The sequence below is a fragment of the Ochotona curzoniae genome, unplaced genomic scaffold, assembly GCF_017591425.1.
Source record: "Ochotona curzoniae isolate NIBS_2020 unplaced genomic scaffold, NIBS_Ocur_1.0 scaffold_3208, whole genome shotgun sequence".
Lineage (NCBI taxonomy): Eukaryota > Metazoa > Chordata > Mammalia > Lagomorpha > Ochotonidae > Ochotona > Ochotona curzoniae.
This window is the reverse complement of record NW_024467106.1, coordinates 30997072-31022733: the sequence shown is the minus strand read 5'-3', so window position 1 is coordinate 31022733 and position 25662 is coordinate 30997072. Positions and strand designations below refer to the sequence as shown.

Below are 25662 nucleotides of genomic sequence, written 5' to 3'. Positions count from 1 at the left end.
GGGATCTGGTCATCTGCGGGACTTCCGCAAAGGAGCTCCCGCTGAATCAACCTGGGGGGAGGGGAGGGAGGGGGAGGAATAATAAGCGATCTAGGGTCGAAGAGGGGGAGGGGCTTGACTGCAGCCTTTGGAACCCCAGACTGGAAGGAGGGGAAACCGCCACCAGGGTGACCAGAATGCCCAGTGGTCTCTATGGCAACGATAGTCGGGTCACTTTCTCGGTGGGTGAGGCCTGCTGAGGGAGCTGCCTTGGGCCTGGAGGGGGCGAACCTAGCACGGTCACTTCAGAAAACGGGGGTGGGGGAAAGGTGTGTTGTGGGATCTCTCTAAGCGAATCTCTGGGGTTGGGTCTGAGAAAATCTGGGGCTACGTCTGTGGGGAGTCTGGGTTTGAGAAGGTTTCTGTAAGCTTCGCGTGAACCCCCTGTGGAGAGGTCAGCGGAGGGTTCTGAGGATCTGAGGGGGGTTACCGGAACTCTGTTTGGGGTGAGAACAACAGGGTCCCAGGTAGCTTGGGACTGGGGCGGAGTCTGTCCGCGAAACCCCGCGGGGCTGAGAGACCAATAAAAATAGGTCAGGGGGCGGGCGTTACTGATAGGGACCAATGGAACTGGCCGAGGGCGGAGCGTCGCACCGACGTCAGGCCCAGGCCGCCGCCGCGGGGCCTGGTTATTACCGGTTCCGCGCAGCCCGAAGTCGTCCAGGCCTGAATTCCCACCCGCGTCCCGAACCCCCGGCCCGGGCCCGCGAGGACACCGGAGGCCTCCCCGCAGGGGTGGGGAGCGGAGCCGCGGGTCAGCTCTGCTGACGTCCCGCGCTGGCCTGGCCGGCCCCGCCCCCGCCCCGGGCCATGGCCCAGCCCTTGTCTCGGCCTCTTGTCCTATCCCAATCTTGGCCTTGGCCTCCGGCCCCGCCTTCGACCCGCGTCCCCAAACGGTCCCAGCCCTGGCCGGCATCCCAGCGAATGCCAGGGTCCAGGTTCCAACCCAGACCACCCCTCCAGCCCCAGTGCCTGCCCCTGGCCTTTCCCTCACCTCTCCCTCGGCCCGCGTTCCACCCCCTGGCGCAGATCCCAGCCCAGCTCCTCTCCCAGCCCTGTAGCCAGTGTGTACTTAAGCCCCTGGCCCAACCCCAGCCCTTGCTGCCGTCTCCAGCACAACCTTGTCTTCCATCCCACTCCCTGCCCTTGTGCAAGCCCCAGTATGCAGCCCAGCCCAACCCGCTGTCCCGGAGGCTGCCCTCATCTCTGTGTGTCACCGAGTCTTTCCCACCGGGTCCCCCTCGCTCTCATACTCTTCCCCTCTCCCAGCCTCGACTCAGGTCTGGGCTCCAGCTGCCACCAGCCCTATTGCTGCTGTTGCTGTTCTCTGTCCTTGGTCCCGGGGCCGGTGAGTTGCAGAAGCAGGAAAGATGGCAAGCGGGGATGTGGGGGTCAAACTGAGTGAGTGGGCTGGAGAGGTTTGGAGGCAGGGGAGCTGGGAACTAGATTACTGGGGTGAAGGAGTGGGGATCAGAAGTCTTGGGTTTGAGGCTCAGCAGGTATCGCATAGTCCCCAGGAAAGAGATTTGTACGGTTTCTTTCCTGGTGTCCCCTGCTTTCTCAGGGAAAGTCTTCAGAGCCTCACTTCTTGTTCTCAAAAAATATAGTCAAAATCTGTGAGATCCTGAGCATGTGTTTCAAACTGTGAGTTCAGAAAAGGATTTCATACATAACAGGAAACACAACTGGATGTGTTTTTGTTGCCATTTGCAATGAGTTTTCTCCTAGTGACTCTGGTTTCAAAGTACCTTGAACTGCCCAGGGGTAATTCTTGACAAGTGTTATAGCCAGGGTGGGAACTCGGAGATCACGTCACAGATGGGGAAAATGAAAGGCTCGGCAGGGCAGCAGTTTGTTTGCAACATGTGAGTGGCATTACCGGGCTAGAAAAGGGGTTGTCTGTGTTTGTGTTCCCACTGCGGTCTGCATCCCAATAGTGAAACAGACCCAAGTGGAGAAGTGTGTAGAGCACAGCCTTTCTTCTCCCGGTCTGCCCACAAGGGGGCTTCATTCACAAATTGTTCCTCACTTGCCAGGTGTCAGCCTCAGGCCACAGTCCAGGGAGGATGTGACTGGGATGGGAGAGGGAGAGGCCCAAGTTTAATGGTTGGGATGTGGGAAGAGGATGGAGTCTTGCTGGTAAAGAAGGCCTCATCACAAGAGATGACTGTTTTTTCAGTCAGTGTCGCGTCCGCCTCTCCTCTGCTCCTCCCCCCCACCTCTATTGACAGGCGGCCCCTCAGGAGGATGGAGATGTGCCTGCTGGTGTCTTTGGCAGGAACAGCTAACAGAGCAGCTGGGGCTGGGGATGGGTTTCAGTGAGTTCTGGGGGGTCTTGGTCGGCATCCAAGCTTGAGACAGAGGCACGAGTGTCACCGGCCCTGTGGAGACAGCTGGGCTGGGACATTTGTGTGTCTTCGAGGGCTCTGTGGGGACGCTGGCATGCACAGCATGTGTACTTGCTTGCGTGTTTGTGAGTGTAGGCATGTGTGTATTGTGTGTGGGGTGCACATGAGCCAAGGTGGCCCCTGAATGCCCAGGTGGTTGGTGGGGGGAAGGGGCATGTGTGGCCTACGAAGGTTTAGCTTCAGCTCAGTCTGTTCCTCCAAGGAACGGATTCTGGAAGTGGAGTGTTCTTAAGGTTGAAAGTCATGTTGGGTGTCTCCCACCGTGCATGTGAGGGTACTTCAGAAAGTTGGTGGGAAAATGGAATCAGAAGATAAATTTATTTTGGTGCAAAAACGTCGAAATCATATCTGAAGTGTGTCTTCCAGGATTCATGGAAACTGTGTATTATGAAAAAAAAAAACCTGCACATATTGCAAAAAATTTTGTACCAAAATAACTTCTTTTTTAATTCCGTCTTGTACAGGCTTTCTGAAATCCACTGGTATAAGTCAGTGCATCTGCTGCCAGCCTGTCATCTTGAAGGGAGGAGCTTTGGGGGACCAGATGCTAATTCCTGCTGCCTGCCAGTTGGGTGCTCAGCAGAGGCAGGCACCAGGCAGGTTCTCCGATCTGGCAAGGGAGCGTCCACACTGCTGAGGCCAGCTCGTAGTGTCCATCCCTGCTATCATGGCTTCTTGGTTCAGGGCCCATTGAACTGAGATAGGAGGCAGGATCAGAGCATGGGGATCAGGTGCACTGGGGAGAACTGCAGTGGCATTGGAAGAGGGCTGAGTAGACCCAGCGGCAGGCAGGGCTGTACTGAGTGCTGCTCAGAGGCAGTAGCTGCTGAAGTTCTACTGGTCACCAACTGACTGCTTCGTGGGGCCTCCCTCTGGGGGAAGGCTCCCCCTCCCTCAGCTGCTTCTGCTGACCCTGGAGGGCCTAAGGATTCTTTTCTTCCTTTCCTGACTCTGATGGTGGCCTGCCTGCCAGCTCCTGTTCTTGCCCCTGCCACCCAAGCAGGCCACTTGCAGCCTTGCCACACCTTCCCCTCCCCGCTCTGCCCTGCGCTGGTACAGTGATGGCTCTTGTGAAGCTCCTGAGAGTTTTTGCTACTCCTGACCACAGCGGGGCAGAAAGGGGAAGAAAACAAACAAGGAAGTTACACAGTGCCATGCTAATTCCCCAGCCCCACAGGTGGAGTTCTAGCCTTCTCAGCTGCTTAGGAGGTCCTGCCAGCACATGCGCACACATTTCACACACACCACTTCCACACTTCTGTTTTGTTAGGCATGGGCAAAGAACAATGGCTGCTAAGTGCAAGGGTGGCCGTGAGGTCATCTCATAGATTGAGACAGATTTGAATCCCTTAGTTTGGTGGAAGTGGGAGCCTCAGTTTCCTCATCTGTAGAAAGAGAGACTTTTGTCTTTAATAAGGCCACTGTGAAGGTGATGCCAGATGATGACTGGTGCCACACATGCCGCAGCTCCTGCCCAGCGCGTCTGTGGCGTGGCGCTCTCAGTGAGGTGGACTGGCATGGCTGTCACCCGGTGGAAGTGCTCTCTGTTGCTCCACTCCTCTCTCTCTCCTGCTCCCTGCAGGAGGCCTTTTTCTGACAGACTACTCCACCTGCTCACCCCGCAAGCTGAGTCCTTTCCGCTCCTTTGCCAGCACCGAGCTCTTCCACTTCCACATTCCTGAGGACACATTCCTGGCTGTTTGGAACCTCATCATCTTCAAGGAGCAAGGGGGAACCTTTGGAGATCACTGTCCAGACCAAAGTGTGACTGTGTGAGTGTCTGAGGTAACCTTGCCTTCCCTCATTCCCCACCTACGTATGACTTTTGAGTATCTGTTGACTCTTACCTGACCTTCCTCTAGGCTGAAATGTGACTGAATGTGGACTGTGACTTGGGTCACCTGACTACTTCCTGACTACTGTATAACTGTGTGGGTGGCTGAGATGACCTCTCACCTCTATGGCCTGACCCTTGACCTGGGGGGGGGACCACTTTGTTTATGTGTTGCAATGAAGAATCCACTTGTCTTACTGGTGATGAGTGACAGTTCTTTCTCTCCATTTTCTGCCTCCCACCCCATTGCCTGTTTTCCTCCTCTCCCAATTCTGGTCCTCCAGGTATTTCCGGTCTGGAGCACCTCCTGTCATCAATCCCCTACACACACACTTCCCAGGGGACACAGCAGTGCCTGGGGTTTTCTCACTGACCCTCAGCTGGACACTGCCCAACCGCACCTCAGGCATCTTCAACGTCAGCAGCCCCTTACCTGGGGACTGGTTCTTGGCTGCCCACCTTCCCCAGGCACATGGCCACATCTCTGTCAAGGTGGGTGAATGCTACCCAGGGCTAGAGGGGCCAGAGCTGCCTTTCTGTCTCTGCTGAAAATTCTCTCTCACTAGGCTGCCTAGAACACCAGCCTTTTACCAGGGTGGGCAACAGCAGAGGGTGATTGGGCTGAGGCATCGCTAGGGACCAGCAGGTCACTGATGGGTCAAAAGGCCAGGCTCTGTAGGAGGCAGTTTGAGAGTCTTGAGGGGACATAGGAGGGTCCAGGTAAGCTAAAGGAAAGCCCTGGAATCAGAGGCTTTGGCACTGGAGAATAGCGTCCCTTCCTACCAGAAGTCACAGGGTGCATCGAGATAGTCAGAAGCCAGCTGGGGGACTGCTTGAATCAGTTGGACAAACCCAGGATTGGTGTTGATCTCCATCTTGATGGAGATAGCCTTAAGACCCTCTTAGGCCACCACTCAGTCGTTAGTCCATTTGAGAGAATATGTTCCCTTTCCTTCATGGTTTCAGATAGCTCTCCACCCCCTACAGTGGATAGGAAGAGAAGCCCTTTCTTATTCAAAGAATGCTTTTGGCAGTGTCCACCTAACTGATGTCCCTTCTTCTGCAGTCAGCATTGTCACCATAGTGTGGAGGCTATTACATTCTGAAGGGCAGGCTCAAAGGTTAGGAGACTGTTTTTTTTCTTTTTTCTTTCTTTGTTATTATATTTTTGATATTCTTTACAGAGTTAATTAGGGTAAAAAGGTTCAAGGGCTATAGGAAAGTGGGTAAGACTATTATTTCCATATTGTTTCATTCATGTTTAATGGGGGATGTTAAGGGAGAAGGCCCACCCAATTTCCCACCCTCCCCAGGTCCCAGATATAGGGCATGCTCTGAGGTTCTTGCTCAAGTGGTTTTGATAGTTCACCAGTTATGAATTGCTGCCAATCTTGTCACTCCAAGCACTATGAGGTCTTTGAAGAATCCGCTGGTTGACATAGTCCATCATAGAGTCTAGGAGACTGTTCTGATTGGAGAGGAAGGAGATGTCTCCGTGCATTCTGCCAGCCTTTTTTTTTTTTTTGAAAATTTATTTATTTTTATTGGAAAGTCAGAGGAGGAGAGACAGAGAGGGAGATTTGCTGTCTGCTGATTCACTCTCCAAGTGGCCACAATGGCCAGAGCTGAGCTGATCCGAAGCCAGGACCCAGGAGCATCTGGGTCTCCCACACAGGTGCAGCATCCCAAGGCTTTGGACTGTCATCAGCTGCTTTCCCAGGCCACAAGCAGGGAGCTGGATAGGAAGCAGGGCCGCAGAGATTAGAACAGGCACCCATATGGGATCCCAGGTATGCAATGCAAGGAATTTAGCTGCTAAGCTGCTGCACTAGGCCCCGTTCCTGCCAGTGTTAGGTGTTCAGCCAGACCTCCTACTTGTAGGGAGCGAATCTCCACATTTCCCGTTCTTGTTCACTGGTGGAGAGGGAAGATGCAATGAACAGGCCATTGTCAGAGTGGGATGGCCATCCATGTTGGCCCTGTGGTAAGGGTAAAGGTTCAGGTAGGAGCAGAGCAAGGATTTCAAGAACAGGATGTTATAGAATGCGGTATGGCATTGAGAATTCAGGACAGACATGCCCCTCCCAATCAGCTGAAGATTTGACTCGGAGAGCTCGCTTCAGGGTAAGTCCCTTCAGAGTGGGGACTCTGGGACTGCATTAGATTCACCTGTCCCCTGCTGATGCAGTCCAGTGTCCAGAATAGGTGCTGCTAATGCCTTTGAGCAGGGAATCACACAAGGACAGGTATGCCAGCCTTGATCTTGGCAGAGGTGGGAACCAGGCCTGAGGTGGTCCTTGGAGGCTTTGGTGGTACCGGACCTGCTTTTTACCTGGGAGTGATGTATGAGGGAATTTCATAAACTTCATGAAAAAAAAAATGAAATACATAGAAGTTTATTTGGGTACAAAAAATATGACATCCATGCATAATTTTTTCATGATATGTGTTTTCCATGAGCTTTCTGAGCACCTTCCTTCAAGGGAATGTTCTGTCAAGGCCTGGGGACTCCTTGGATGAGAGCATGTATGGAGCTCACCTGAAAAAAGCTCTGGGTTCCAGGCAGGCTTCGGCTGCTGTCCAACCAAAATCCCCTCTCCGTCTGTAAGGAGCAGTATCTCCATCAGTTTTTGGCTACATCCCAGAGAGTTTGTTCCATCCTGGCTCTGATGCTAGATTCACTTTGTAAAAGCCGATGGAGACTTCTCCCGAATGCTGTTCTAGTTATCTCGAAGGATTTCGGAGGCCCAGGCCTGGGCTGGAATTCTATGAGAGCTGAGGCCTGGTGGGGAATGGTCAGGGTTGTTCATGGCTGTCATATTGCAACAGTGGGCAATCAGGAGAACAGTACAGAGCAAGTCTGCTCAGAACTGAAAGGGAGACTCAGCAGTGTCCAGCTAAAGGGAGCTAGAGAGTAAGTGAAGAACCAGACCTGACGTGCCCTCTAATAGCACATAGGATCCGAGGCACTTAGTACCACAGCTGGAACCCCCCAGGTCCAGAGTTCCCCAGGGGTGTGTTAAGACTGGGGAACCGGCACAGTTCCACCTTGTGGATGAGCAGCAGCACGTCTGGACATCATGAAAGATACAGCTTTTTAGTCAGGCCTGTCCAGAGCTTGACAGGGCAGGAATCTTGTATGAGGTCATTGTAAGAATTTGCATGCCTTCTGGTATCTTATATGGGCTTCCAAGTATTCTTCCAGGTGTGGCTAATTTCTCAGACTCAAATTCATTCCTCAGAGCATTATTCCATCTCCTTGATTTGCTTTCTCCTGTACTACTCTTGGTTTCCTTTGAAGCTTAGCAAACATGGGAAGTTATCTGGGCTCAGTGATATCCTTGGGTGAGGGCCAGTGAGTATCAGGGATGAGAAGGCTGCACTGTTTCTGGGGCCTTCTTCAGCTTTGAGGATAGGCTCAGGTCTTCCTTGAACCCATGGTCTTTTGGTACCGGCTTTGTGCCAGGCCTTGGATTGGGAACTATGAACACAAGAGATAAAGAAGAAGTAAGCTAGTGAGATATGGGCACTGTTTCAAAGGCACAGAGGAGAGATGGCTCAGCTTGTGAGGATGGTGGCAAAGAAACTGCAAACTGCTAGGAAGTGAGACCTGCAGCTGAGGAGACTGGAAGAGGTATTCCAGGTGGTGGAAGTGGCTTGCCAAAGCTTAGACGGGAGAATTGAGGCAGTTCAGTGTGGGATGGGAGATGGGGCACATGAGGATGATGCGGCAAGCAGAAGCCAGGTTATTGAGAGCCTCTAGGAGTTAGAACTTTGGCCTGAGAGTGATAAGGATCCCTGAATGGTTGGAAGAGGGAAGTACCTTATCTCGCCTATTCCCCTCTCCCTGGGCTGTAGTCCCACATTTCTGCTGGACCCCGTGTCTGTGTTACTGTACCTTCCTAGCACTCAGTGCAGAGCCTGGCATGTGGTGAGCCATGGCCATTTTTTTTTCCCTCCTGACACCTGACACCTACCAAAATTCATGGTTTCCCAAGCTGATCTCATTTCTTTTCCTTCTCCATATTAACCACTTCTGTCTTGCCCTCCTGCCCCTTCTTTTTGCCTTTTCTGTCTTGGAGCTTATGCCGTGGAGGACTCCCAGGTAACATTTGACACCCAAATAGCACACAAGGGATGTGTTCTCCCAAATGTGGGCCACAAGTTTCCTTTGCAGTCTTCTTCCCAAGTCTAAGATTTGAAAAGAATGAAAGCAATAAGAAGGAAAGCAAGGAAACCAGTTGTGCTTCTAGAAGGACTAAGCATGACTTAGTAACTCAACTAAAGTATATAAAATCGGCTAATGGTGCTGCCTCTGCTGTTCTTCCTTCTAAGTTATTTTATTTATATTCTGAATAGGTAGCATAAGAACCTGGTACAACATTCGAAAGACACGAAAGGCAGACAGTGAAAAGTAAGTCTTCCTCTTCCCATCTTTCTGAGAGTTAACTGCTGACTAGCTGTTAACTAGTTCCTTGTATTGCTCTTTCTGTCTTGACACACTTTCTCCTCCTGGCCATTGTGACCTTACAAGACTGTCCTGGCTTTTCTCCTGTCTACCATCCACTCCTCTGCTTCCTCTGTGGCTTCTCCTCTGCCTGGTCAGTGTGATCATAGTGGCTTCATGCTTTGTGCTGGGACAGCTTTTTTTCTAATTTCCCTACTTTCTAGCTTGGTGAATCCAGCACAATAGTCTTAAGTACCAGGTAGGAGTTGGTGCCTTCTAGGAGTATTCAGCCATGCCCAGTTTCCATGAATCTCAAATTTTAATTGCTTGCTTGGCATCTCCAGTTGGGTGTCTTAGACTTAAGAGGTATCTCTAGTTTAGTATGTGCAAAGATAAGTATGAAGCTCTTTGATGCTTATTGCACTTCTAGTTTTGTTTCTTAAATGATCTTTTTGCAGGTTCTGGGCTGCTCCTATGGAGAAGGCTGCATGCCTTCAGGCATCTTCAGCCTTCAAGCCCAGACACAGTCCTGGCCCCTCCTGCAGGCCTTTCTCAAGCCGCCTAGTCTGCCCCAAGGAGGACAGGCTAGGCGTGCTCCTGCCTTGCCTTCCACTTCCGGATCTGTCATGCTACCTCCCTTCTACTTCTCCTGTTTTGACCTTCCTGGTTCTCAGGCTTCCTTCTTTGGCTGCTCATGTTTCTCTGTCCTTGCTGACTCAGTTTGTACTCTTGCTTGGCCTTGGAAGTTCTTGAGGACCCGACTTCTGGTACCATTCCTCTGACTTCAACATGGAGTGGAGTCACTGCCACAGCCCCGTCCTGGTCTCCATAAGTGGACACTTCCTCCCCATTAAAGGAGGGTACTGAATATGTCCACTCTATAGTTAAAGGAAAGAGCACTTCTTAGGTCATATGTATTAATCCCTTAATTAAGCCAATAGAAAGCAAACATGGACAAAGTATTTCCTCCCCTAATGATCTACCAACAAATAGGCACCTCCTGAGTGGGAGCCCCACTCTTGGACTCATTCACCCCAAATGTTTCCAGTGGTTATTGCCTTAGACGGTAAGATCAATTAAATGACTTATGAAAGCATTTCATTTGTTTTTGAAGATTTATTTATTTATTTGAAAGTTAGAATTACACACACACATACACGTATCTTCCATCTAGTTGTTTGCTTCCCGAATGGCCACAATGGCAAGGGCTAGGCCAGGCTGAAGCCAGGGACTAGGAGCCAAGAGATTCTTCCTGGTCTCCCACATGGGTTCAAGGACCTAAGCACTCAGGCCATCTTTTACTGCCTTCCCAGGTGCATTAGCAGGGAGCTGGATCAAAAGGAGAATTAGCACTGCAGATAGCAGTTTACCCACTGCCCCACTGTGCTGGCCTTGTGAAAGTATTTCTAACCTTTACAGTTTGACACTAAAAATGAGGGACGTGGACTTCAGTTATCAGAGGGGGAAGCTCCTGGGCACCCAGGTTGGCTCAAGAGCTCCTGAAAGGTGCTCCCTCTGACACCATTCTTTAATGCAACAGCATTTTCTTGGCACTTATTGTGCGTCAGGTGCTGTTCTAGGCATGGAGGATGCAATGATGCAAGAGGCAGAGAAATCCCAGGCAGAGGATGCTGAGCTGTCCAGACTGGCACTTGACTGGTCCTCCCTTCAACCTGTGGAGCTTTGGTGGAATTCAGTGCCTTGCCTGACTCCATAGCTGAGACTGAGTAGGATGCTGGGGTTTGGTGGAGCAAGGTTTGGGGATTCACCTTGATCAGAACAATCCTGTAAGTGAGTAGTGGTCTTCAGTCTCAAAGTCATTTGGTGTTGAGGGTCCCAGCAAATCATGCAGACCAGGGTAGCGTGGAGGTGATCAGCGATGACTGCTTAGGCAGGAAGGCTCCTGGGCTCAGGGATGCTTCAGTCAAGAAGCCTGGGAGTTTTCTCCTGGAATCTCCCAGCAGTTTTGGTTTGCCTGGGCATAATAGCACTGTGCTGACTCTTGCCTTCCCACCATCGCTGCTTTTGTATCAGGGTCTCCAGGATGAGTGTCAGTATCTCCTGCAGCCACAGCTGATTGTCCGGCGCTTGCTGGATGTGGCTGTGCTGGTGCCTGGTCGTCCTTCTGAGCAGACCCTCTCTGCCCACAATCGCTCAGCTCTGTACAAGTAAGTCCACTACCCCCAACAACTTCTTCCTTCCCTGGCTCATACGTGTTTTGCTAAGGTGTATCTCCTCGGCTTCATAGCCCACCTGCTTGGCACTGGTCTCCCTCCAGTGTGGGTTGGATCTGTGCCCTTCCTAATGTCCCTCTCACCTCTCTGTTCCTCCTTTCTCACCCCCGACCTCTCCTCTGCCCAGGGTCTTTGTGCCCAGCTTCACCTACAGGGTTTCAGCGCAGCTGGTATGTGTGGGGGGCCGTGGGGCATCCGTCTGCCCACTGACACTGCGCCTACGTCCCAAGGCCCCACCGTTACACAACTCAAGCTCGGTAGCCTGTGGCAGCACCTCAGCATGCCAGCTGGAGCTGGCACTGCCCCCATGGGGGCACTGGGTCTACGTGCGTGTGGAGACACCACCCCGGGGCCCTGGCAGGACCATCCGCTTCCAGCTTTGTGTGCGCCTGCAAGGTCAGAGCCCCCACATCTGCCCCAGCACCCAGCTGTGCAGACATCTTTTGGAAAGTGACCTTCGGCCCTGTGGGCTCCCTCATCCCACCTAGGCTCCTTCATTCTATCAGTTCCCTCTTTAAATTTTTCTTTTATTTTTAATATCGTTTGCATAGTTCAGAGGAATGCACACCGAAGTAAGCTCTTTTGTTTTCTTTTTGTGTCTGACTCAGGACAACCATAGGCCCTCATTACTTTCCTTGATGCAATCCTAGGGTAGAGATGAACAGCCAAGACCTCTGGGACATTGTCTTGGCCACAGCCTGTATGACTTCATACTCCAAGTTACCTGTTTACACTAGTTATGCTGAATAGTGTTTTCGCTGCCCTTGGAGAAGGACAGATGACCTTGACTTCCCTTCAGCGTGACATTCTATTAGCTGTGGCCACTAGAAACTACTGGGTGCCCACACTTCCAAGGACATCACATTCTAGTTTTTACCCTCCCTACCCTTTGCTAAGTTTTGTCTGGCTCAGATCTGGTTTATTAAGTCAGGGGACAAGGAAAGGGGTAGCTGCAGGCCCTAACTTTGGTTTCTTATACCCACACAGAGTGCCCACAGCCCAGCCTGTCTCGTGCTCTGGTCCCCGGAGCTGCTATGAACATGCCCCAGTCACTGGGCAGCCAGATCCTGCCACCAGAGCTGCCATCCTTTGGGACCTCAGTGGTGGGGTCCGGGACCATGTCCCCACCTGAGCACTGCTGGCCTGTACGTCCGACCCTGCGCAACGAACTGGATACCTTCTCTGTCCACTTCTACATCTTCTTTGGTCCCAACGTGGCCCTGCCCCCTGAGCGCCCAGCTGTGTTCGCCCTGAGGCTGTTGCCGGTGCTGGACAGTGGAGGCGTCCTCAGCTTGGAGCTCCAGCTCAACGTGGTACTCTTGGCTGGTTGTGGGGAGGCTACCCTGTGGGGAGCTCAGAGGAGAAGCTGTGGGGGGCGTGGGGCTCACACATCCTCCAGGAAACCTGCAGGTTGTGTGTCCAGCCATCCTTACGATGAGGGATTGTGTCTTAGCTCAGTTCCGGTCAGCAAGCATATCCAGAGGACTGACTTTGCTGTAAGTGGGCTGGGTCAGCCAGGATGACACACAGTGGTCTGTGTTTTCCCAGTTTTGTGTCTCTGGGGCAGATTGCTTGTTCTGGTGTATCTCCTGTGATGGAACATTCACCACCTGAGGCCAAGCCTCCATGTTTGGACCACTGATGTTACAAAAGCAATCCTGACATTCCATCAACATCTGCCTCCGTGTTTTTGCCCACTGGTTTCTGTTTTGTCCAGAAGCCAAATCCAGTGAATCTATTCCTGTCATTAAAAAATTTGTTTTATGATGCATTTCCATAGGCTCCATGATTTGCCTACTCTCTTCCTATTTCCCCTCCCCCCACTGATTTCCTCATATCTGTAATTTTGTTTTTAACAACGAAACAACTTCTTATATCAGTTTTAGGTTTAGAGAGAAATTGGGCAGAAAGCACATTCCCCCTTCCTTGGCCCCCATTGTGGTTCCCTGGCTTACCCATGTCTTGCCTTGAGGCATGCTCCTTATTTCCCTAGCTCACTGTAATGACCCTTCTCCCATTCCCAGCCTCCCAAAGGTTGAACAGCCTCAGAGACCTGGGGTCCCTGCTGTCCAGAGCTCCTCTCTTCTTGAGTCTCTCATAGCATGTCTGGGATACTCATGGCCTGCTGTGGTCTGAGCAGGGCAGTGGGCAGTAGGACTTGCCTCCATTATTACCTGTGGGATCATCTCGGGCTTGCAGCACACTAAGATCCTTGGATCTTTGCCCCTTTCTCTCTGCTTATTTTCTTTAAAATAATTGAATGCACTTAAAAATATTATAAAAGAAATAGGAAGGCAAAGCACTTTGAAAATAGTGAAGGGTCATCCCTAGCACAGCTGTTTATCTTTTTGGTGGACATCTTCACAGCTTGCCTCTCTGGTTACTGCCTGCCTGTCTGGGTGTAACAAAGAGGCACACACATTTTGATGCCCTTAGCCTTGAACAGTAGCAACTTCCTGGCTTGCAGATGTTTTAAAGATTTATTTGAAAGGCTGAGAAAGAGATAGAGACAGAAAGAGATCTTCCATCAACTGGTTCACTCCTCAAATGGCTGCAAAGGCTGGGGCTGGGTCAGTCCAAAGACATGAACTAGAAGCTTCCTCCAGGTTTCCCACATGAGTGCAGGGACCCAAACACTTGGGGCCATTTTCTTCTGCATTCCCAGATGCATTAACCGGGAGCTGGATTAAAAGTGCAGCAGCTAGACTCAAACCTGTGCCCAAATGGGATGCCGGTGCTACATTGGGTAGCTTAATTGGCTATACCACAACACCAAGCCCTATTGGAGACCTTCTTTTGCTTGACTCTGACCCATTAGCTTACGTACTGTTTCCCAAGCCAGAGATCCTGATCTTTCTTTCCAGATATTTTGGCTTTTTCCCCCTCTTGGATAAAAACAAAAAACAACAAACAAACAAACAAACAAATAAAAAAAAACAAAAACAAACCTGGACATGTATTTTTCCTTTTGGCTCCCCTTTGGTTTGACTTTAACTGAGTAATGCTTTGGTATACTGCCCTGGGCTGGCCTTGAGGGAAGTTATTAGCAAGGTGCACAGAACTCACCCTTGCAGTTGAGGGCAGGACGCATGACAGCACACAATGATCAGTGATTGAGAACTAGCTGGGTGCTGTTCTTCAGAGATACTGATTGACTTGGGTCTTACTGACTCACAAGTCGCGAAACCCAGCAGGCTTCCTTCTTTGTTTTGATTGCCCAGAAGTAAGTAGCAAATGTATGGCCCATCTCTGGGACTGACTTAATTTTCCTCTATGGGTTTAAACACGTCTCCATGCTATGTCATTCCCCACCCCTGCCACCTCGGCATTCCATCCTGCCTCCAACCCCAGGTGAAGGTGGCCAAGGACCTCACCATACTCCAGTCATGCTAGTTTCCATGTGTGGTAACAACTTCCCTTCCCTGAAATAAAACTAGGTAGGATTGAAAAGGGGGGCGGGGAACGGGGCTTCTGTTTTATGAGTCAAAGATTCAGAATCTCCAGTCTTTGAAAGCTCTCTACTGGGAAGGGTCTGACATTTTCAAAGTTTTTAATTTTAGGAATGGAAGGAGAGAGCAGCCTCGGGGGGAGCACCTGGAGGGATGGGCTGTCTAGGGGGATCAGCAGGTGTAGGGCTGTGGGGCCAGGAGACAGACTGGAGGGTGTGGCAGCCCTGTCTTTGTATCTGTCCTCTCCAGAGCTCCTTGCAGCAAGAAAATGTGACAGTGTTCGGCTGCCTGACACACGAGGTGCCCTTGAGCCTGGGTGATGCAGCAGTGACATGTTCCAAAGGTAGAGTGAGGCCTGGGGGAGGGGAGGAGGCAGGAAGGCTCGATGGGATCTGTGGGGGATAGGGTGGGGGAAGGACAGGCCTGGGTGTCTGGGAAGAGGGGCAGGTGGCTGAGGGTTCTTGGGATCTCACTGTGCACTGCTCTCTCTTCCCTGTCACTGATCTCCCTGTTCTCCCTTCTTTCAGAGTCTCTGGCTGGCTTCCTTCTCTCTGTCAGTGCCACCTCCAGAGTGGCCAGGCTACGAATCCCATTCCCACAGACCGGCACCTGGTTCCTGACTCTCCGCTCGCTGTGTGGGGCAGGGCCTCGGTGAGCAGTGACCACTGCTGTGTCCAGGATACTGGAGTTGGGGATGGGAAGGCCCCAGAGGGCCCTAGGTGACAGTGAGTGTGTTGTAGGTTCGTGCGGTGCCACAATGTGACAGCCGAAGTGCGGCTGCGCACCTTCCTGTCCCCGTGCATGGATGACTGTGGGCCCTATGGCCAGTGCAAGCTGCTGCGCACACACAACTACCTGTATGCGGCTTGCGAGTGCAAGGCTGGTAAGCTGGTGGGCAGGGGAGCAGCTGTGTGGGCTGCCTGGGCTCCTGGAGGGGTGGCCCTGCTAGGGCAGGGTGGGCTTGGAGAGAGTGGGAGGGCAGAAAGCACTCTTGCTGGCCATGGCGAGAGCTTGGCAGGCAGAAGCATCTGCTGATCCCAGGACAGCCTTTGCCCCATGCCATCCTGTGCCCTCATGCTTGCAGGATGGCGAGGCTGGGGCTGTACAGACAGCGCGGATGCGCTCACCTATGGATTCCAGCTGCTGTCCACCCTCCTGCTGTGCCTGAGCAACCTCATGTTTCTGCCCCCTGTGGTCCTGGCTATTCGGAGCCGATATGTGCTGGAAGCTTCTGTCTACACCTTCACCATGTTCTTCTCCACGGTACGCAGCGGCATCTTGTCTTCCCCATGCCCCTGTCCTCCACAAGTGGCTGGTGCTTTGAGCATGTCCTCCACAGACTGGGGGATGTTGGGGCTGCCCTTCCTGGCCTAGCCTCACAGAGGGTGGTGGCTTTTGGAAGACATGTTTGGATGAATGAACAGAGCTGTCTGCCATGTTATGCAACAGTGAGGGAATTCTGGCTGCCTCACTCCATGCCCTCCTGGAGGGCCTGGCAACTTTAACACTGCTCCCTAAGTGACCTGTAGCATACAGTCATGTCTCCCCCATCAGCATGTTCTTTGTATGGGGCACAGCTCTGTAGGAAGTCTTCTCCTTCATCCTGACCTGACATGGTGTGAGGAATAACATCTTGGAGTTCCTGTTCTCCTTGCACTAGGGGTTTGTGCCTCTTTAGCATGTTTGTTTATGCAAGGAAAAGGCCCCTTCCCCCAAGTGCCATTCAGGAGCCGTGGCCTCCTTGGTTTCTCTTGGGAACTTTGGAAGCTCAGAGACTGTCTCTGTAGTGGCCACTTTATCCAACAGTCTGGCTTCCAGTGACCTGAGAAGCTGAGATATGAAAGTCCCAGCTCAAACAGGCACATTCTGGTGAGGGTTCATGTAGTTTTAAAACCCCTTCATCTCCATTTCAGAATAGTCACAATCCTCTATTTTCCCCTCCAGAATCAGTAAAGTTCATAGTGCATCCTAGGTATTACAAGGAAAGGCACAGAAGTGAGTCTGCTTGTGTGACATGATCCCAACAGGTTTATTTTCCCTTCTGGGAGGTATCACTCTGTTGATCTTTTTATCTCACCCTGAGCTTTTGGCATCGTGTGGCATACAGTGCCTGCCCATGAGAACTCTACAAATGTCCTATGGACTCTCCTCATGTCTCAGCAACAGGTTATCTCATGAGAAGGTCATGGAAATGCAGGGGACCGTGCTATGGTGTAGCAACAAGGCCACTGCCTGTGGTGCTGGCATCCCATAGGGTGCTGATTTGAGACCTTGCTGCATCACTTCTGGTCAAGTTCTTGGAAAAGCAGTGGAGAATAGCCCAGGTGCTTCAACTGCTGCCAAGCTCCTAGCTCTTGCCCTTCTGCTGGCCCAGCATTGGTTGTGGCAGCCATCTAGGGAGTGAAGCAGAGGGTGGAAGATCTGTCTGTCCTTCTCTGTCTCTCCCTTTTTCTAACTCTGGCTTTAAAAAAAATAATGTCTTTAATAATATATATGAATCTCAGATCTTTTTCTTGTGCCAAAATAAACATTCAGAAACCTGAGAGGGAGAGCACGGTGAGACAGTGAAAGCACAGGTGCAGAGGAGAGTGTTCCTGTTTGTAGGTTTGCTTCCAGATGCCTGCAGTAGCTGGGGCCATCCTGGGCCAAAGCTGGGAGGGGAGAACTCAGGCCATTGTTGGGTGGAAATAATCCAGGTACCTGAGCCGTCACCATGGTCTCTCCACGCCATCTGCAATAGCAGAAAGCTGGAGTTACATACTGAAGGCAGATGCTTTAAGATGGAATGCAGATGACCTAGCCAGCATCTTGATTGCTGAGGCCAAATGTTTGCCTCTAAACTTAGCTCTTAACTTTTAAGTTTTTCTTCTTTTTTAAAATTTATTTTTATTTGAAAGGCACAGTTACAGAGAGAAATAGAGGTCACACATCTGCTGGTTTACTCCCCAAATGACCTCAATGTTCAAAACTGAGCCAATCCAAAGCCAGGAGCCAGGAGCTTCATTGCGCTCTCCCATGTGGACGCAGGATTCCAAGGCCTTTGGCCATCCTCTACTGCTTTCCCAGGCAATAAGTAGGGAGCTGGATGGGAAATGGAGCAGCTAGAATATGAATTGGTACATATGGGATCTTGGCACTTGGAGGGGGATGATTGGTCAGTTGAGCCAATGTATTGGCCCCTTTAACTTTATTTTCCATGAATTTTTGGAAGGACACTCATACATGCCTCCCTACTTTCCAGCATAATTAGGTTAGAATTATGCCCATATTTTGCAAATCTTATTTATTGTTTGGGAGAGAGTGGAGGTAAATGTACTGAGACCCTGAGGGTCCCGGGGCTATCTGGGATGTTCACCTACAGACGAGGAGGAGAAAGCTCGACCCTGGAAGCTGAATGAGGTGAGGAGGGTACACTCCAGTCTTTTCTCACTGGACCCTTCTTTGGGCCCTGCTCTGATGATGCTGCTTTCTATTTTTGTATGAGACACCATTTCTCTCTGTTCTTGCCAGATGCCCTTTATCCTGTTGCTTGCCAAATCCTTTAGCGACAGCTGTTCCACCAGCCCACCCTTGGCTACACGCAGATCTGAATGAGAGTCAGAGTGACTGAGAGTCCCATAGTGTAACAGGAGGGAACATGCTGGGAGGGCATCTGTGTTCTCATAGCTTCCTGTGAGCACCCTGAGCATCGACTGTGGGACATCTGGTGCTGGACAGCTCTTCATTGTCTGGATGCAATGGCAGGCCTATTGGAAAGGACCCGCTTCCTAGTGGGAACCTGAGGGCCCCCCCCCCCCCCCACGTGCTGGCACCATGAGGACAGCGCCTGCTTTCTTCATTGAGGAAATAAGGATATGGAAAAGCTGTTGGCTTTGGGCTGTTGGCTGAACCCAGATTTAACTCCAGTTCTTTCACGTGGGCCAAAACACAGAATTGTTGGTCATCCAGTTTGCCAAGCAGGTCACCTGTGGTCCCTGCTTTGCCACTGTGTCCTTCGCATACACTTGTTTCACTTCACAGTGGTGTCCACTTAAAGACTTCCTGGTTGTAGTGCAGTTGTTAATGCCAGGACAGCAGGTGACAACCACTTTTCCTGTCTGCGAATCTAGCGCTGCCTAACCAGGAGACAGGAGCAGACAGCAGGTTTGTAATTCAGGGCTCACAGATATACTGTATGTTCAAACGCAGACCAGAAACCAGCATTTGATTTTGTAGTAGGCAATCATTTCAGGTATTGCTAAGAGCAAAGTGGCATCTGCTGTGTGGTAGATACTGCTGATTTAATATTTGTAATACCACTGTAATAATAGGTACTTTTATTGTTACCTTTTTTTTTGGTAAATGGGGGAAAATAAACCCTTTGCTGAAGGGGGAGGCAAATGGGAGAGCCGAGGTTCCCCACCTGACTTCCAGTGCCTTGTGGGTCATTGCTGAGTTCTGTGGCTCCCTTCGCAGGGTAGGGAACATTGACTCATTTTTAACCTGACTTTGCTTCTTCAAAGTCCTGGAGCCAATAGCCTCAGCTTAGTAGTTCTCTATAAAAAATTTTAAAATTTGTATTTATTTACTTGAAAGGGAGATTTACAGAGAGAAAATTTCTATTTGCTGATTCATTTCCTAAATGGCCACATTGGGTGGAACTGAGCCAATCCAAAGTCAGGAGCCAGGAACTAGCTTCTTTTGGGTCTCCTACATGGGTGCTTTCCTTGGTACATTAAGAGAGAGTTGGATCAGAAGTGGAACAGCTGGGACTCAAATTGGTGCCTATATGAGATGTTAGTATCATAAGCAGAAGGTTAGCTACTATGCTACTGCACTGCCTCCAGGATTCTTATCAAATAAGCCAGTCTTTTTTTTTTTTTAAGATTTGTTTATTTTTATTGGAAAGGCAGATATACAGAGAGGAGAGACAGAGAGGAAGATCATCTGTCTGATGGCTCACTCCCCAAGTGGCTGCAATGACTGGAGCTAGGCCAATCTGAAGCCAGGAGCCAGGAGCTTCTTCCAGGTCTCCCATGTGGGTGCAGGGTTCCAAGGCTTTGGGCCATCCTCAACTACTTTCCCAGGCCACAAGCAGAGAGCTGGATAGGAAGCAGGGTTCGGGATTAAAGCCGGCATCCATATGGGATCCCAGCATATTCAAGGCGAAGACTTTAACCACTATGTTATTGCGCTGGGCCCAAATATGCCAATATTGATATAAGAAAACAACCAAACCAAATATTAACAAGCCACTAGGCAGAAACGTATCTGGCACTGCCCTGCGATGCCTCTAGGCCTTTTGCAGCTCAAGCAGGTCCTGTACAGTGCCCTTGACCGGAGCTGCTCATGGGCCTACCTACTGACACCCTGACTGGGAGCCTGTCTTCCCCAGCACTTGGCTGCTCTGACCATCTTAGCTAGTGCTCGGGGGCCTTGACAAAGTCTGGAAAGGTTGCTAAAAGAGAGTGAAAACAGGAAACATAAGATGAGAGTGCAGCTGCAAGTTCTGTTATAGTCTGACGTAGATATCCCAGTCTTTGCATGGATTAAAAATGGTCTGTTTTCAGTTTTATCCCATCTTGAGGCTTTAGATGAACTACACAGTCATGTTCTAAAAATGTCAAATCCCACACAACAAAACAATTTGGGGTAATTTCTCCAGGTTATCCTCTATGCAATCTACAAAGCTGAGGAAGTCATAAACTTAGATTAGAATTAGTTGTATTCTATTTCAAAAAAAGAAGATAGCTTTTAGTCCCAATTTCTTAAGCTCCAGTTTTTCTGTTATTTCTACCAGTTGTTTGTTTATTTTTGCTGTTGACAAGGGAAGTACTAATGTAAAAACTGGCCCACAGATTTCAGTGGGACAGCCGCCCTTGCCCTGTCATTTTGGTTTAACTCTATTTTGGATTTTCCACAGACACCCACAGTTGCTGTGACTCGTTAGCATGACTGGTGAATATTCACAGACTGTCAGTGAGGTGATTTCCCTGAAGCCTTTCCAATCCAGAGGCAGTATCCGCATTTCTCCCATTCTTTTTATTCTTTACAAAATTTTATCTCCTTACAAGGCAGGGGGAGAGGGAGAAAAAGAGGGACAGAAGAGAGAGCTTTTTTGTCTGCTGGTCCCATTCCCCAAGTACCTGCAACATATGGGGCTGGGCTGTGTGCAAACCGGGAGCCTGGACTTCAATCTGTGTCCTCCAGATTAAATACAGGGGCCCAAGTGCTGGGGCCGTCACCTGCTGCCTTCCCAGGGGCATGAGCAGGAAGTAGCTAAGACTTGACCTTGCAATCTGACATGGAGTGTGGGCATCCCAACTAGTGGCTTAATCTACTGTGTCACAAAGCCTGCTCCAGCCCCTGACTCATTTTTGGTTGCAGAGAAACCTCTTGGAGAAAGTTGGCCCTCAGTCACCTCCTAGATGTATGTATCTTCAATGTCTGTGGACTCTGCCATTTTTCTTTTGGGTTGTCTCTTGCCTTCCTTCAAATTTAAAGATCTGCAAAAAGTATCTTTTCCAGAAATCTTGGGCGTTTCCTTTTATAAAAGTGAAAAGTATGTGGAGCATATCTGGTTGGGCCTAAAATGTAAACTCAGTGCTTTCAAAGAAGATTACAGTTATAAAATAGTATTAAGTAACTTAGTTGCCTACAGTATTTACATCTGGTTGTCGAAGTGTAGAGATTCATCAAAAGCCTGTTCCTAAAATAGCAAAAGACTCGAATATTGATTTGTTTAGGAACCAGATTGACTCTCAGTGGAATCAGCACATGAGAAAGAGCCCAGCTCTGACCTCTTGACCAAACCCAGACCCGCCTCCCTGTGTCCCACCGACCTTTCTGGCATGTCCCGGTTTTCCCTAATAGTTCATACTCCATGAGCTTCATCCACAGGTCTAGTACTATCTAGCCCTCTTCATCCCCTATTTCCAAAAAAAAAAAAAAAAAAAAAAAGATGGGGTGGGGAGGGCAGACCTCGAAGCCATGGTGAAGAGCATGGCCTTGTTGTATATCCCCAGAAAAAAACTGGAGACAGGATGGGGGCTGGGTCCCTGTGTCTCTCACTGCGGAGAACACAAGGGTAGACTGAGGAGGATGTTCGGGGCGGGGGGACATGGCAGCTGGGCTGAGCTCTTGCAGGCACCTTAGCCAAGGAAGTAAAAGATGCCCTCAGCCTCCTGCTCTGCTCTGGATTCTGCGGTTGTGACAGGGAGACTTGGGGTCTCGCTCAGCTGTCTCAGGGATCTGGACTGGAAATCTCTGGTCCCTGCTTGCTCTCCTGCCCCAGCAGGCCTGGGACCTCTGTCACTGAGGCCTCTGAAAGGCCGCCTCTTTGACAGACACACGGTCCTTGTGACTTAAGATTGTCTTAGTAAAGTGCGAAATCGATGCGGGCCCCTCTGTCCATCATCAGGCCACCCAGGTCACCTGTGGATGCCACACTTAGCCTTCCTGCCCCAGCTTCATTGTGAGCTAATGTTGCACACCTTGTCCTGCACAAGAGGTCCTTAGGAGCTGTGCTTCCCAGAGGAGCTGGGGTGGCACGTGGCGGGTCAGAGGTTTGGGCTGAATCACTGAATCTTAGACTTTTTGTAAACTAATGTCTGCTGGTCTGACCCAAGCTCAGCTCCTATTTTGATAAAATGTATATAGGTCAAAACGCCTTTTCCTCCTATTTTAGACTTTTAATTTTCTTCTTCACCCTGCTGCTGTCACTATCCTAAGCTGTTCTGCCTGACCCAGATACTGTCCCTGCTTGTGCTTTTCTCCATGGCTTTAGGGCTTGCCTTTTACCTTACTGCCCCTACCCTGCATTGAGTGAGAGGAGGTAAAGGGCCTTGGTTAATGCAAGGCCCAGGAGCGAAGCCCAGCTCAGAGTTGGGGCTACCCCAGAAAAGCCATGTGCAGAGAAGGCAGAGGTCTGGGTTTGGCCATGAGGCCAGGGCCAGACTCCCCGACTTCACCCAGCCCCATGTGGTCATGAGCTGTAAGGGAGGGGCCAGGCCTTTGCTTGAGTGGTCCAGAGCCCCTGGCCTGGCATTCTGCTCAGCATGGGCCAGGTGCAAGGTGAGGACCAGGGTCCAGGTTGATGAAGCAGAGCATGCCTTACCATCTAATACTTTTCACAAGTCAGGTTTCTTCCAGTTCTGGCCTGTGACCTTTGCTGAGTGTAATACCTGTTGTTTTCCCCCCAGTTCTATCACGCCTGTGACCAGCCGGGCATCGTGGTCTTCTGCATCATGGACTACGATGTGCTGCAGTTCTGCGATTTCCTGGGCTCCTTAATGTCTGTGTGGGTCACTGTCATTGCCATGGCTCGCTTACAGCCTGTGGTCAAGCAGGTTAGTTAGTCTGGAGTGGGCCCGGGGTTCAACCATGGCCGGGGGCTCATTAAATCCACTTCTCACCTCTCTCTGGGGGTTGTGTTCTGGCCTGTTCCCCTGCAGCACCAGCAGCTGGCCCTAGCCCAGCCCTCAGAGTTGTCTTTCTATAGGTGCTGTACTTGTTGGGGGCTATGCTGTTGTCCATGGCTCTGCAGCTTGACCGACATGGACTCTGGAACCTGCTTGGACCCAGTCTCTTTGCTCTGGGGATCTTGGCCACAGCCTGGGTAAGGGTGAGGTGGGTTGTGGGAGGTGTGTTGGGAGGTCAGCCCCAGCAGGACACAGGTGCAGAACCCCACCTAAAGATGGACTTGGGATCTGTCACCATCACCTGCAGCTCTTGGTGCCTGACCAATTTAATTTTGGCAGGTGCCTTTGGGTCACCAGTAGGGTCTAAGGGAGACCTGTGAGTGACTTGGGTTCTAGGCCCTCTTGTTTCTGAGTGCCCCTTCTCTGCCTTCCCCAGACAGTCCGCAGCGTCCGCCGGCGGCACTGCTACCCACCCACGTGGCGTCGCTGGCTTTTCTACCTGTGCCCAGGCAGCCTCATTGCGGGCAGCGCCATCCTGCTGTATGCTTTTGTGGAGACCCGGGACAACTACTTCTACATCCATAGCATTTGGCACATGCTCATTGCTGGCAGTGTGGGCTTCCTGCTGCCCCCGCGTGCCAAAGCTGACCGCCGGGTCCCATCTGGAGCCCGGGCCCGGGGCTGTGGTTACCAGCTGTGCATCAACGAGCAAGAAGAGCTGGGCCTTGTGGGCCCAGGAGGGGCCACTGTCAGTAGCATCTGCACCAGCTGAGGGGAGCTTTGGGCCCGTCTCTGGGTGGGGCGGGCCTTTCTGAGGGCGTGGAGCCTCCCCTAGGGACCAGGGACAAGTGAGCCGAGCAGTGAAGTCTTTCTCAAGGACACAGAACTCCAGGAGCCTGCCCCAGGGTGTGGGGAGTGAGGGTGTGGAGTCCTGCATCCATGGAGTCTTCAAAGACAGGAGCCTGTGCAGCACCCAGAGCCCTTGCACAATCAGGGAATCCCTGTGAAGGATACGAAATGCTTCCAGGGATCTGGAGCCTTCCCAGGGAACTGGAGTCGTGTCAGAACCAGGCATCAGGCTGGAGCAGATGGAGTCTACCTCCAGGAAACAGGGTCTTGAGATTTTCCCAGAGGTTCTGTGACTCTGGCTTGGGCTTCCTTCCCGGAAGTGGGGGCTGGGCTGGGCCAAGCTGAGCTGCAGAGGGCGATGCAGGACAGACAGGTGGAGCGGAGACTGGGGCGCTGGCATCCTGTGTTGGTACGGGTGGAGTCTGGTGTGTCTCCAATGAAGTCCGTGCTGGTTCTCTGCTGGCTCTTTTCCTGGGATCAAGGTGGGGAAAGGAGGGCAGGAGGGGCCTTAAGGGAATCAACAGGGAGGTGGGAAGGCAGCCTGAAGGAGCTACTGTCCATGGTTTTGGCTCTACCATTCACACACCTGTGTCCCCCTCCCCCTTCCCCAATTAATTTGGCCCCTGATTCATTCCCAGACACTCCGTAATGCTCATTTCTTAGTTCTGAAGGAGTCCAGTCTGCACTAACTGTTAGTGTGTATGCATATGAAATGACTTAAACCAGTGACATGGACCTTCCCCTGCTGCACAGGGAAGGAAAGCAAGAGCGTCTGAAGTTGGAGTAGCAGGTAAAAATCTTAGTGTGCAAGAAAGATTCAAGAACGTGACTTCTATTTTGAGTTTCTATTTTTTTTTTCCTGAGTGCTAAAAATAACCTTTTGTCAATTTGAGATTTCCTCTTTCCACACAGTCATAGCTGAATTTTTTCTAAACTAGTTATTTGAGAGGCAGAGGGATGGAGAAGGAGAGTGAGCGGGTGAGTGTGTGGGTGTGTTCCCATATGCTGCTTGGTTCTGCAGATGCCTACAGCAGCTGGGACCGTGGCCAGAAGTGAGGCACTCAGTCTGCATCTCTCATTTGGGAGACAGGGATCCAATTACTTGAACCATCAGAGCCAACCCCTAGAGTCTTTATTAGCACAAAGCTGGAGCCTGGAGCAGAGCTATGGGGCTTAGGCACCCTGATATGGGAAGCAGGTATCTTAATCACTTGGCTAAAGGCTCATCCCCGAAGCTGAGTCCAAGGGTCTCATATAATGCCCAGATACTGACACAGTCTTCTCCCTAGTCACCAGTGTGCATACTTTGTCTGTGCCTCGAGACGTCCTCCTCCTGTCGTGTCCCCAAGCAGCGGTGCAGACAGGCCCTCTGGGATGTAGGGAGGCAGTGGGCAGGGGCCTTGCAGCCCCAAGGTGCACTCTACCATTTCCCTGTATGTAGTGTGTGCTTGTCCGAGGCCTTGGGTCTGTGGGCACACATTAAAACCATTTGGGCTTTGGGTTTTACTCGATGATCAAGGCAAGAGCTGCACATATTTTAAATCCTGCAAACTTCTCCAGGGGCTTTGCCTGGGAAGTGGGACTCACGGGCTCCTCCCTTTTGTGCTTTTACTGCATTCTCACTTATCTCTCTTCTTTCCCCCTTTTTGCCAATCTGATTTATACTTATGTTTTTCTTCCCAAATATTGTCTCTCTGTGCCTTAACTCTTAACCCTGTTCCCTTAAGGGTCTGTGCTTTTGCAGCCCCCCAAAGCCAGTGGGTTATTTCTTTCTTCTCTGCTGTCTGCACTCACATCTCTTCTTGGAGGTTCTATGAGCAGATGTAGCCAACTGGGCAGTGAGGAGGGGCTGGCTGGGGTGGCTGCTGTTGTATGAGACATTTGTCACATCTAAATGTACAGAACCAGGTCACCTGGACACTGAAACCCAAAGAGCTGGGGTTCAGGACAGAGGTTCACTGGCAGAGGGCAGACTGAGCTGGGACACACCCAACTAGAAGGGA

General features: G+C 51.0%; 1 protein-coding gene across 1 annotated transcript; it reads left to right on the top strand.

Moving 5' to 3' along the window:
- Positions 1 to 849: 849 nt before the first annotated feature.
- Positions 850 to 24754, top strand: TMEM8B (transmembrane protein 8B). Its single transcript, XM_040963161.1, has 13 exons — positions 850 to 1387; positions 4030 to 4219; positions 4566 to 4773; positions 10763 to 10896; positions 11090 to 11358; positions 11950 to 12275; positions 14661 to 14754; positions 14939 to 15062; positions 15152 to 15294; positions 15496 to 15674; positions 22592 to 22738; positions 22891 to 23007; positions 23247 to 24754. The coding sequence occupies exons 1-13, from the start codon at positions 850 to 852 to the stop codon at positions 23580 to 23582; spliced, it is 2805 nt and encodes a 934-aa protein (XP_040819095.1). The 3' UTR covers positions 23583 to 24754.
- The last annotated feature ends 908 nt before the right edge of the window (positions 24755 to 25662 follow it).